At 49.6% G+C, this 13,882-nt stretch overlaps 1 protein-coding gene across 1 annotated transcript in view; it reads right to left on the bottom strand.

The window, feature by feature from the left end:
* The window catches only part of cno (adherens junction formation factor afadin), a 56,229-nt gene that overhangs the window by 34,615 nt on the left and 7,732 nt on the right, over positions 1-13,882 (bottom strand). The window contains exons 6-10 of the mRNA XM_077639556.1: positions 13,062-13,349; positions 10,659-10,876; positions 9,736-10,016; positions 6,747-6,871; positions 4,747-5,187 (exon numbers count right to left, since the gene is read on the bottom strand). Of these exons, the coding sequence (XP_077495682.1) occupies positions 4,747-5,187; positions 6,747-6,871; positions 9,736-10,016; positions 10,659-10,876; positions 13,062-13,349 (1,353 nt within the window). The remainder of the gene's footprint in view (positions 1-4,746; positions 5,188-6,746; positions 6,872-9,735; positions 10,017-10,658; positions 10,877-13,061; positions 13,350-13,882) is intronic.

Raw genomic sequence — 13,882 nt, 5'->3', positions numbered from 1 at the left:
TCATCAGGTGTGCTTATACAAAAATTATTGTGGGACTATAAAAAAAAGAAAATAAAAATAAAATGTCCCTGCCCGTGCCACTAAGGTATGTTTATACAGTAAAAGCACATTAAAAACCAGTTAATTTGAAATACCGGTGTGGTCCCGGCAAGGCACATGCAAATTTATGGTGTCACACACACGCCAAGAAAAACCCATTAACTGTGTGCCACTTCATAAATGATGGACTCTATCGGAGTAAAACTCGACAAAAACTTCCAAAATATGCTTTCAAGCTAATGCGCTACCTGCCTGTTGTACCTTTGCCTATCCACTAACACAGCACTTTTCTCGTAAACTTGATTACCGAACCCAATGTTGCCATGGTTACCTATCTACATTTCAGATAAACACCGCCAGTAGCAATGTTCATGCAGAAGTTGAGCAGTAACTGATAACCACAATCTTAACAGATGATGTTGAGGTCAGCATGGAAATACATTTAGACGCGAATGCATAGAATTAGAAATAAATGTATGATACTGACGCCAGCGCTCGTGCAGACAAATGCACCAATCAAGAAATGAAAAAAGTATTGTGGAAGTGCACATCCGGTACTACGCCGCTCTTGACCCTCAGCCGCTTAACACCAATGTGACATCTGGTGGAGGTGCCGGGTATGTCGTTAATGTACCCTATGCCCCTTCAAGCTGCAATTCAAGCCCCGGACAAATACCTTACATAGACACGCCAGTCCACCAGGGCAGTCGCCGATTGCAAGGCTTACCTCCCGAATTTGGACCGCTCCCTCCCTCTAATCCACCACACAGCCCCAGTGCTACCACAACAAATCCTCCAGCTACGAACGCGTTGGTCCTGCTCCACCACCTGTGAGAGCCACCCCATTTCCACGGCCAACCCCACAAGGACGCCAAAGACTGGCTGGACCATTACATCTGGTTGGCCATCTACAATGCTTGGGGCGCTGACTGCAAGATGCGTCATGTTTATTTCGCCCTCAAAGAATACGCGAGGACCTGGTTTATAAACAATGAATCTGGCCTTCAAACGTGGGATACGTCCAAACCCAAGTTCCTCCAAAGTCTTCAAGGACACCATGTTACGCGAGGAGAAAGCTTACCTGCTTTTGCAGGCCCGAAATAAACTTCCTAACGAGAGTGTAATGGTGTATGTCGAGGAAATGAAGAGACTCTTCCGCCGTGCGGACCTAAGCATGTCGGAGGAGGGGAATGTGAGCTTCCTGATGAAAGGGGCTAAGGAGCAGCTGTTCACCTGCCTGGTTCGAAGTCCTCAGTGACTGCAGCAGACTTCGTAAAGGAGGCGAGCTCCATCAAAAAGTCTCATGACATGAGGGCCCGGCAGTATGACTGCACAACAGCATCAATGCTCGAGGCCACTGGGTAGGGAGCCACGATGAATTCGATCCATTATGCGAGCAGAACTGGCGAAGCTCTTTCCGGCTAAAATACAGCCTCAGGTTGCCACACTTGCTGATGTTGTTCGTGAGGAGGTGCAACAAGTTTTAGGTACGAGCACACCACTACTTCTGCTAGGACTTGCGCGGCAACAGCACTCTAATCTCAACTGTCGCACGTTGCTTCATTCCGTCCCAGCCGAACCCACGTTACGACGCATGTGCCTCCACCGCTAAACGAAGTCAACCTCTAAAGCCGAATTCTCCACAGCGCCCAGGACAACGCAGAATGGATGTCTGAAGACTGCCAGACATTCAGCCAGCCATTATGCTACTACTGCGGTAAGGCTGGATATGTTTGGAGCTGCTGATCATACAAGCAGATGGGTCTTCGAAGATTCTGTTTCGGCTGTCCCCGTCCGATGTGTGGAGAAATGACCACAGGGGATCGCGGATTACATCTTGCAAGCTGACTCTGTACAGCACCGCTTCTCTCCATCACCATCTCCGCATCGCTACAGTTCCCCAGGATGAGACCAGTCTCTGAGTCTCCGTAGAAGGAAGCTAGATGCAGTAGCCTCTGGAGGTTAGGCTGCTCTACGACAAAATGTGCAAGATCCTCCATCGCCGCAAGACAGTTCACATACAATGGCGTACTTACACGATTTTAAGTCTACCTATTTTTCAAAATTTGAAAATCCTATGGGGGGGGGGGGCGGGTCGACTTATAATCGAAATCAAATCATGGCACCATAAGTAAAGGCGAGATGAACGAGATATCAGGCCTGCTACAGCATGGTTGCATTTTTGCTGCGCGGCTCCCTCGCATCACTCTTGGTGCTGGCCTTGAGCAGCTGCTATGTCAACACGCAGAACAAGCATCCCCTCCCCGCGTGCAGTGGCCATCGATAAGCAACAAACTGGCCGTCGATAAACAGCAAAACTTTCAATGAAGAACTAGTTCCAATCAATCAAGCGTTTCTCAAACTATATCCGCCTTTCCACAGCACAGAACGCAATGAAGACCACGCTCTTGTGTTGCGCTCAACTAACGCCTCGACAAGCACGTTCAGCACATGCATATATGCGTGCGTCTGAGTGCATACTCGGAGCTGGAATCTGTGGCCACGCTGATGAAAGGCCTCGAACACCATCGCAATATCAGCCGGGAACACGAAATTAACAGCCAAAATATTTTGTGAATTAGAACTACATGGGATCGTAATATGAAGGGAGCATTTGTGCTTGCGAGGTGGTGAGACAATCGAACTGCGATCACACACACGTATGCAGAAAAAATATATAAATAGTGAGAACGATTGCAAAAAGTGCCATTGCAGGTGAAACAGATGATATGTATGGTGGTCTAGTCGAAACAAGCGCCTGATTTGCAGAAAACATCACATGAAGAACCGCTGTCCTTCTAGTTTATATACTAAAAATGGCCGTGCGCGCTTCCCGCTACCATGCCACCTCTCCGTCGTCTACTAGTTGTCCGAGCGCTGCCAGCACAAAGTCGTGTTGGCGAGTCTGGCTGCCAGCTGGCAGCCCGAAACCGCCCAACTAGAGAAAATGGAACACCTAGCACCGCGCTCTGGCAGCACGCGGGCTGCCTGCTGGCTGCCAGAGGCGGATAATCAAAGAGGCCCATTCACGGCTAAATTCAAGATAGGTGTCATTCTTATGACGAAGAAACGAACAACTGCGCGCCGGGCTGCAAGTTCGATGTTTGCAGCGGGTGATACAGGTGTGGCAACTGCAGCGAGGCAAAAATTTTCAGCTGTTCCACGCGATGACATGATGCGGCTGTTCGCGAATTGGGGTATTTCACTGCACCGCATTGTTAGAACGAAGTACTGTGGGACCACAGCAGCGATCATGATGGCAACGCTAGTGAGGGCACTGGTGCAAGTGTGGACAAGTAGTCCAGTGACTAATACATTTTCATTTCGGAATGTGCCCACGGGCATGTCCATGCATGGCAGCTGATGGCGGGTGGGCGATAACCGCCGGCTGCTGGATAATGCTATTGCATTCTATTATTAAAGGCTAAGCTTAAACGACCTCCAAGTTTTTTGTTTTTCCTGAAATGTGATATAAGGGGGAAGGGGGCTTACATTCGAGTTGACTTACAATCGTCTAAATACGGTACATAGCCATGCCGACAACTCATCAGCCGAAGTGCCTCAAATTGAGCCGATGTCCTGACGTACCCCTCCGTGACCATGGCGCCTTTACTTGATGCCAGACTCCTTCGAAGCACCGCAGCCGAGACCGAATGCCTAAACACCCCCAAAGTGAGATGCTAGCAACTGTTGACGGCGTCAATGTAACCGCGCTGGTGGATACCAGTGACAATTATTCTGTGCTCAGCGGACAATTGGGCGCGGCACTCAAAAAGGTCACAACCACATGGGACGGCCCACAGATGTGTACTGCAGGGGGACATTTGATCACACCAACGGGTATGTGCACGTCGCGGGTAACCAAACTAGGCCAAACATTCCTGGCAATGTTTGTCCTGCCAGCAGAGTGTTCCCGGGAAGTCATACTCGGCATGGACTTTCCGAATGAAAACGGTGCCGTTATTGATCTGCAATCACAGTCCGCAAAGTTCTCGACCGAGAGGGCTGTATCCGTTGACAGTGTTCTCCCAGCGGCGCTGCACATTCTAGCCGCCAACATGACAATATTTTATCAAACTCTGCACCCGTTGAGTGGTAACATTTGTAACATTAAAGCCGATGTGTGTCACAGCATACGCACTCAGCAGCGGCGTCGTTACTTGCCTACGTCACCAGCACTATTTTATAGCAACTTCACTGCCAGTACCAAAACGTTACAAAGGTGACTCTTGGTATGGCCAAAAGAGTCAAGTCACTTGCGTGCAGTTGTTTTCTACATAGAGGTTGCAGCAAACTAGTGAACACAGCGGTGCACTCACTGGTGCCAGCTAGTGCGCATGGCTGGCGAGCGTGCCTAGCCTTCAAAGTACGCCATGTGTAGCGAGCGCACCAAGCGGGAGAGCAGAATCGAGCAGGAAACCGAGGGTGCAGAGGAGAAAGACGTTACTTTCCAAATCAGGGATGGACGAGATGAAAGGGCAGATGAACAAAGTGGTCGGAGTAAAAGCCACGTGTGTTGGAGCTGTGCACGTCACCGCTGAAGCATGAAAGAGCGAAAGTTGTGATTTAGGAAGTCAGCTCAGTAGATCAACAGGAGAAAAGAAGACTCCGCAAACAAATGGTGTCGACCAGCCCAACTATGAATCCTTGCTCACAAACAAGCACCCCAACAGGTCAGGCTTGCAGCAGCAGTGATGGGGAGCTCACCAATGGGCGCATCTGTGGCTGTGTCAGGGCTGAGGAAGGCCCGCGGCAGAGCCTGGGCCAGCTCGCGCCGCTGGGCAGCGACCAGCTGCCGAAAGGCCAACTGGAGCGCCTCAGTCAGCAGGTCCTGGGCATCCAGGGTGTAGGCACTCAGGTGCCGGTCCTGGCGCAGAAAGTGAAGCAGCTCGCTGGCGTTGGCCAGCCAGAAGGCCATGGGCCCCGCATCGCGCTGCTGCTGCTCCACGGCTGCCCGCACCCGCGCACCAATGGTGGTGGCGAGCGCAGTCAGCCGCTGGGCACGTTCCGTGGGGCTCGTCTCGGGCCGGAAGTGGGTGGAGGCCCGGTAGCGGCAGGCCATGTACAGAGTGTAGGCAGGCACCAGCTTGAACTGAACGGACAGCCAGTCCAGCTGGTTGATGACCGCATCCAGGAAAAGTGCCTCATCTGCAGCCATGATTGGGTGGAGGGGGAAGAAAAGGTAAACAACAGCAGCAACAATACACTCCTTGGACAGGTTGCGCAAGGTCAAGTAACAGCCCTGCCCTGCAAACCACAAAAATGCCCTCCACAAGTATTCAACCATTGCATATCAAGGTACAGTGGAACCCTGATTATGCATCCCCTGTTCATGTGGAAATGAAAACTGGTTTTTTGGGAAAAGGAAATGGCACAGTATCTGTCCCACATCTCCAAGTTGGGGGGGGGACCTGATAAGGGAAGGGATAAAGGAGGGAGTGAAAGAAGAAAGAAAGAGGTGCTGTAGTGGAGGGCTCCCTGCCCCCCTGCCATGGTTCGAAATCGGGCACACCCGGGCACCCCCAGCAGCCGAGCGCTCTAGCCACTGAGCCACCACAGCAGGTCTGTTCCATGTGACGACCCAAATTTTACGACGAATTGGCGTGGAGCCTGCTAACCTTCCATGGGAACAGTGCATTAAAAGCCTCGATTATACGATCGGTTCGACAAATCATCAAGATCTGCGACAGCTTTGTCGAGCTCGGTCCACAAAGAATTTACTCCGTCTTCTCAGGAAAAGCAATGCCCAAATGTTGGAAGCAGTTCTGTACAGTTTCGTATTTGACATCATTCCATGACCTACCCAGCACAGGCAGAACGCCTAAGAGGACGATTCTTAGGTCTCACATCCAAGCCTCAGCTTCTGCAGGAGCCGCTCAACCAGACATTTCCTAAAATCACCCTTCACCGTGCGGTATCCCCTGTTCCAAGGGTTGAAGCACTGACACAGCTTTAGGTGGCACAGCCGTTATCTATGGCGAGGCAGACGACGAGGAACCATTTGCACGCTGCTACCTCAACATCTTCACACACAGCTGTCTGTTCAAGTCTCGTGCTATGAACACCGGGTCTCTTCTCAGCTTTATCCCAAATGTCAGCCTTGTTCTTCAAAATGGTGCTCACTGAACTCCTCGGCATGCTGTACACTGCGGCAACTTCGTATTACTTCTTGCCTCATCCAACTCACTCGATAATTTCCAGTTTCATGTAAAAGGGGAAATTCTGCCGTTTTGCGGCTGCCATCGCGTGCACACACAGACAATGAAAACCATGCGAAACTGCAGATGGCAGCACGATGCATCGTTTGTGTGAACTGCCAAACTACGTAGGCACAACTGGTGCAATGCACTAAAAAAATGAGGCGATGCCGAGGCAGCGATTTAATATCGAGCGCTAACACATGTAATATATAAGTCGCCGGTTCGAATCCGTGCCTTATGCTGCATGAAATGCGAAATCGAATGCCACCATCCTGAACTCTCTCCGACAAACGGTTGAGCCGCAAGGTTCATATGAGGATTCGTACAGGCGTGGAATTGGACAAGAAAGACAAGAAATTGGCACCTATGGACAAGAAAGAGAACCGTTAAGTGAGATATGTGGCCGTTCTGTTTAATTCTTTTTGTTCTAGCTGCATAGTGCAGCAATCCTGTCCACAGTTCTAAGCACACAGCCATAAACAAGGTGCTCAAGTAGGGCCCACTCACGTTCCTCCCACAGCTCCAGCACGGCAGGTAGGATGGGGTCTCCCCTGCGCTGCTCCCTGGGTTCACCCCCGCCGGGAACCAGGTGGTCGGGCATCATGCCAGCCGGTTCTGGCTCGGCGGCTCTCCTACAGCACAAGCATGGTGACGACACTTGAGACCATGAGGTAAGAGTGCATGCGACAAGAATTGTAACTAAAGCAGGAACTGGAAAGATTAAAAGGGGACACGGGAATCTGATCGCGAAAATCGAGGGGAAAATAGATTTTTGGAAACCAAGCGTATCAGTATCTGCAACGCCTAATCTATGTTGTATCAAAATGGTTCCGCTGAAAACGCACTAAAATTGCCCGAAAAAATTTAATTTGCCAGTGCGCAGGGCGAGAAAACAGTTATAAATTACGTAAAATCACAGCAGTTCGCGGAGCCATATCTCGTCTTTCCCGCCACTGAGCGCCACCATCTTGGCATCGTTTGAAAGCTCAAAGTTCCGCCATTTTGTTTCTGAATTCTTCGGTCATCGCCATCTTGTAACAGTCGCACGAACACAAAACAAGTGCGGGTATGCCAGGGGTGGTCACACGGGCCCTGCGATGAAAGTAGGCCTCCGTTTGGCTGCCGGTTGAGAGGTGCCTCCGCGTTGGTTGCTGCTGCGGCAGCGGGCAAGCTGGCAACCACAGCGGGCCGTTGTTCTCTGCTTCGCAAACCACGCCGGAGTCTTCATTTGACACACAAAATTCGGATTTCTGAAAGCCACCAAGTTAGTAATGGATCGTTGCTCATTTGAAAAGAAATTTTTGACGAAGCATGCCTTCGAAAAACGGATGCGCAAGCCTCCTATGGCGAGAAAAAAATGGCGGCCAGTGGGAGAAGTGGAGCACCCGACTCAACATGCGGAAACGTGCCGCGCTATCTTGCACCGCGTATCGTTTGATCATTTACTCCAGCAGCGAAGCCGACAGACGCCCTGTGCCATTGACGCCGATAACCCAGTCAACGGAAGACGCGCCAACGGAGTCTCTTGCACCTTTTTGTACGGCCGCGCGAATCGGTAGCAGAGATCGCAGCGTTGGAGGCGACGCCGACAGAGACGGTGTGCCCTGTTTCTGGCGCATCGTGCGACACAGACACGCAGCCTGCGAGTGAGCCCCAACCGTCGACGAGCTACAGTGCGATAGCTGAAGATTAACCGGACGGATCGTCATCCGAACTTAGCGCCATTCAGGGACGTCTCTAGTTGCGTTTCGTGTCGTCGACAGTGACGGCAGACATGCAGCGTTCGCGACTCCCTTCGCGCAGCGTCCGCAACTGAACGGAAGTTTGGTGTCAGCAATGTCAAAGGACGAGCATGCCTCGCTTTTTGCGATAGAGACGGCAGTAAATGAGGCAGCTGTGAAGTATAATTCAGGGAGCCAAGGAGCCTACTTGGCAATGTGTGCCACCTTGGGTGTGTGCCACCTTGCCATCCAGAGGGCTCAAGAAAAGGAGCAAGAACACCTGAAGAAGGCGTCCAAAGCCCACCAAACAAAGAGGCAAAGGTGCAAGAAGATGCCTGACAGCAATGATGCAAAATATTACAGCTCTGGTGCTTTCTAATAAATCTGCAGTGCTTGCAAAACTTTAGAGCCAGTTTTCTCAGAAGTGAGATTTGAGCCGACTGTCCTGCTTGCAGAAAGCATAGAACAACTACGCCTTGTGGGATTTGCAAGGGGTTTGCTGCACAGTATTTCTTAGTAAATTCTCTGTGCAATGACATTCCTGTATTTTTAATAACTATCTCATTTTTTTTTTTTGCTGTTTAGCTAAATTGGCATGTTGATAACGACCGCATTTTTCAAACATGGACATAATGTCCCGTGTAAAAAAAAACAAGGGTGATAAAAATATTTGGAGAATGTCACTGCATGAACTATTCATTTGGGTAAAATATAAAAGCCACTATGGGCTTCTACCACGTTTTTGTCACACCAGGCTTTCTGCAAGTTGGGTGCAAATAAAAATTTGTTATGTCAAAACTACTCAAGATATATCAATGAAACTTTGTATTTAGTCATTCAGCACACTTCCCAATAACCGTGCCAAATTTCATTGCTCTACTACAAAAAATAAGGAATTTCACTACGATCCCCACCTCCCCCCTTAAAAGCAACAAAATCAAGGGCCCCACTCATCTGGTCATCCCTTGCAAAGAGATTTGACCACCTAACAGCTGTCCAGCTGCCAGTAACTGCGCAGGCAAGCTGTCCCAATTGAACGAAAACTTTGTTCCTAATGCAGACTGTGCCATTCAACCATTTTTCTGTGACAAAAGTATTCGAAATATTCCCTTCGGTTTCAATTTGAACCAAAAAATGTGATACGGTTTTAATGTGGTTAAATAGAGTAGAAATGCAATAGCATGCGTTCATTCTTCGCCTCTTGTTTCTGGCATCTGCATTTCTCGCTCTTCATCTTCACACCCCCTCTCCACTCGGCGGCAGCTGGCACAGCGCTTCTCCAAACTAATCTCAGCTTACTCGAGTTACTCCGAGGCTTCATAGATACGTGGTTGGGAATGTGCTTTCACACTAAAACCACTGTCCGCACAAGCCTACAAACGAGTGCACAAAGGCAGTGGTAAGGGCTAGCTGGTTCAACATAACGGTAGCTTTCCAGTCGAGAAGAGTAGTAGACACTGGCAACTCTAGAGCTGCCAGTCAGAGCACTTACGCAATCTCCTTTCATCAAATAAATCAAGCTTGGTGATTACACATGAAGAGAAGCATACATACTGATATACAGAATGCAATCCCATAGTCCATGGATTGTACCAGGGCCCCAAAAGAGTAATATACAAAAAGATACAACAGCAGCACATTTATTAGTTATACATGGGAGTAACTAGGATAGTTATTTTTGTAACGAATAAACAAAACCATCCCGTTTTCACGCTGTTCCTTTCAGCTAAAAATAACATTTTGTAAATTCCACGATTTTTGTTCCTTTCACTCACAGCCGGTGGTCCTCTTCGTGCGGTGGCCGGTGGTTGTCCCCCATGGCAGCGGGTGAAGAGGCCGGAGGAGGGGCTGCTGTGCGAGGAGGTGTTGCCTGCCAGAAGCGGAACAGGTGGCTGCGTCCGAAGCGCACCGCGGCCCCGTGCTGCAGCAGGGTGGTGTCGAACACCCGGACGTTGTCCACATAGGTCTCAGCTTCCGGCTGGCTGGGTGTCACTGTCACCACACCTTCCGTGTGCGCTATCACACAGTGCCGGGGCAGAACACCTGGACCTTGAAGCTGTGTGAACAGACACACCCAGTGTACAGAGCACATCTTGGAACTGAACCTGGTAACAAGCGCCTTGTGCTAGTACAACACTGAACAGGGTGAGTTGAACTGGTGAATTAAAGATAAATTAAATGCATTGCTCAACTCGAACACAAGTCCCGTGTTGACCTGGGACAGCTGAACTAAGAAAGAAATCACCCCTTTGTACACAGAGCTTTTAAATGAAAAATTGTCTGTGGCAAAAATTACAAGAACGTCCCAGCGTCTGCTTTCTTTGCACTTGCTTCACAACATCAACCTCAGAAAAGATGGACCCATTTCAGCATTTCCATGCTGCTAGGCTAGCCATAATGACAATGCGTACAAATCATAGGAGTTTCTTAATCATTTCCATTGCGTAACTGCTCTGAAATATAACAACCTGTTCAGAGCAATTTGATACGCTCACAAGTGCACATTGGAAGCCCAGATAACAGCTAGTGGCAAGCCCTCATGATTATTTGCATCTCAGTAAATTTACATGACCACCACATACATGCAACACAGCATGTAAAACTAAAGCTTTAAGGTACCAGTGCACCATTCTTTTTTCTTCTCGGAACCTAAAGTCAGTGGGAAGCTCGCAACAGGCACATGGCTGGTGCAACCCACCTGCAGGCCCTGGCTTCCCGATGGGGCAGAACCCACTTCGGTCATGTGGAGAGGGATCGGGTGACAGGGGCCTGGGGGTCCACCACCCTGGGGAACCTCCTGCAAGAAGGGAAGCCCTTCTTCCAGTGGCACAGTCCCACCACCACTTGGCGCCTTCTTCTTGCGCTTGCGCGGCTGGTAGTCGGCTGGTCGCCGCCGAATGTGGAATGACAGCGTCCCTGCAGCAGAAGGAGCCCAGTCCCCAGTTCGCAGACACAAACAACGGCCGCTAGCAGTGGACACAGTCTATGCATCTGGCCAGAGCTACACTAGCGCATCTCATGCCTGCTGTCTCTGCTCTGTTTTGCTTCATGTGAATACACAGCAGCTTCATGCAATTATGCACAACTGCCTTGTACAGACAACAGTCAAGTTACTAATGAATGGGAATGGCATTGCTTGCAGGGTGCAGCAATTACCACAAAAACCCACATATAATATGGACCCGCATATACTTTCGCTTATAACGAACGAGACCTGCGCAACCGTCAAAATATACATTGTTTCAATGACACAAAATCACACATATAACGAACATCATTAAGCCCTGCTGATCGGTTACAACAAACAGACGGCGTAAACCCCTTTGTGCGCCCGGCACGTGGCAGGTTTTCCCGAGACTCATCGCAGGCCAACTGCCCACCCCGTTTCACACTGCTCTCGAGCGAGCTACCCTTCCCCGTCGACGTGCCTTCCAACATCCCCCTCCTGCCCCTCCTCGCAACTCCACTCCCCCCTCCTCACTCTCTTGCAAATCCACGCGTGGCCTCCACTATAAACCGTGCCGCCGCCGGTGCCGATCGCGGAGGCCACGCTTCGTGAAGCAGGCCTTCCGTGGGAGCCAAGAGGTGGCTGCACTGACGCTCACAGACGCGCCACATTGGTCTCTCCGATGGTCTCTCATTGGTCTCTCCGATGTCTGCATCAACAAACCTTTCAAGGATCGTCTGCGGATATATTACACGGACTGGTCGACTGACGAAGACCACGTGCTAACGGCAACGGGCCGCATCAAACGTGCATCGCTATCGCAGCTGGCGAGCTGGGTAGCTGCAGCATGGGACGACATCCCAGGTACTTTGATCGCGCGCGCCTTTAAAAAGCGCAGCATATCTAACGCGCTTGACGGTACCGAAGATAGTGCACTGTTTGAAGGTGACAGTGACAAGGAACACAGTGGCGAGTCTAGCAGCGACAACGAAGTTGAATGAGCTCTGCAAGTTCAAATTCAATAAATGCTGTTTGCATTTTGTGAACGCTTGCCTCGCATTTTTTGTTCGGCCTACATTCGAGGTAATATATATATTTTTTTTGTTGGCTTCGGACTTAAGGGGGTTGGCTTAGAATCTGGGTCGGCCTAGATTCGAGTAAATACGGTATATCAAAGTCAACTGCCATAACACCTTCATCACAAGGACTTCTCAAATACAAGTGCTTCAATGGGGGCAGCAATGGGGAATTGACAAACTTCTTAATACAGTAAAAGCTTGTTAATTTGAACTTCAAGGGACCAGAAAAAAATGTTCAAATTATCGTACGACCGCTATAAAACTGACAATAACTGCTTGTGTTGCAGTAAATTATTTTTATTTGGTAAAAGGCTGCGTAATTTTTGCTTGCCTTTAAAATAACAGTGCGACAATGACCATTTTTCACATTTCTGTCAATGCCTCATTGCAAACACAATGTCGGGAGTGTCGAAGTAGAACTGTTCCAAAATGTTAACGGCCTCCCTAGCATCTTTCACAGTGCAAAGAGGCAGCAGTAGAGTCCCCTCACAAGCTGCTGCGAGAGGGCTTCACCTACAACCACCTAGACCAGATGCGTGGCTGTGCTTTGTGGTACAAATAGCTAACGGCACATGACGAGCGCACAGTTTCAGTGCAGTGGAAAGATGGCAGAACCACGTGGATGGAAACCAGGGAAATTAGGAGTGGCGCCAATCGACGTCCAAAACGGCCAATAGACAGCATCGACATGGGCCTGACATGAAGCTCGGAAAAGCGAAACCAAAACTATGCAATCGGACCATTCTCGGAGACGGGCTAGTTCCTTTTCATCACACCTGCCATGGCACATATGCCAGAAGTGTGCAGGCCTCTAAAGCATGAAAGTCAGGTTAGAGCAAGGTTGTTCAAACACTTGCCAAGCCAGTCATTCCTAGATGCCGCTTCCCTTTAGAAGCCCGGTGCAACACCTGTAGCATCCGAATTAGCGAGCGTCCGACACCATAAACTTGTGAGGGCGTTGGCCAAGACCGCGCCGGAAGTTTAAATTATCCGGATTTTTGAATTACTAACGAGCTTTTACTGTATTGAGGAATTCGTTACACGGAGGTTTGTTGCATCCAGGTTTAAGTAGTACCTTTCATGCGGTTGTGCTGCCTCTCGATGGCCAGGGGGCAGTCGTCATCATCCAGGATGAACTCCTTGAGCCCTGCCATGGGTGGGTCTTGGGGACTGGGAAGACCCCCTGGTGGTGGGGGCACCAGCACCTGGACCAGGCAGTACAGCTGAGGCTCCTCCTGCTCTAGGCCATACTTCGCCAGGATCTCCCGGACCACGTGCGCCGCCGTGTCCGTCGTCGAAAGCAGCAGTGTCTTGTAAGGCACATCCCGATTCAGCGACTCACCAAAGATACGCAGTGTTCCCCCTGGAAGACACATAGTTCAGCCAGAGCAGCAGGAAACCTCAACACATCATGCAAAGGACACACACAGACAGTACAAACCCTGGGGAAGTAAAGAACACTGGTGGACAAACAAAGATGTAAAGAACGCAGGTAGACAAGTGAGCACATGGTGAGCTAGGCAAGCTAAGAAATACTAAATAGGGGTTGGACTTATTGGTTTTTATTTATAAAAAATTTGGGCACTTCTTTTCGGTTTTTATATCAGAATCTAGTTTGTTTTTTTCAGCAATCATTTTTTTCTGCAGGTGAATTACTGATCTTTCTCGGTGATGCTATAATGCAGCATCTCAATACGGTCAAGACCCACTTATATGTTTATCTTGGCCTTTTATAGAAATATGCCGGCCCTGTGCAAGGGCCGCACCTCGTCAAAACCGTGGGAAAAAAGTGTGGGCCTTACATCAGTACAGGGTGTTCTATGCAACTTAAACCAAAGATTAAAAAAAATGGCACATCAGAGCTGGGTGAAACGAAAGACGTACTAACTGTTACAT

The sequence above is a fragment of the Amblyomma americanum genome, chromosome 10 (assembly GCF_052857255.1).
Source record: "Amblyomma americanum isolate KBUSLIRL-KWMA chromosome 10, ASM5285725v1, whole genome shotgun sequence".
Taxonomy (NCBI): Eukaryota; Metazoa; Arthropoda; class Arachnida; order Ixodida; family Ixodidae; genus Amblyomma; species Amblyomma americanum.
Note: the sequence above shows the minus strand (reverse complement) of the source record. Positions and strands in the feature narration are given on the sequence as shown.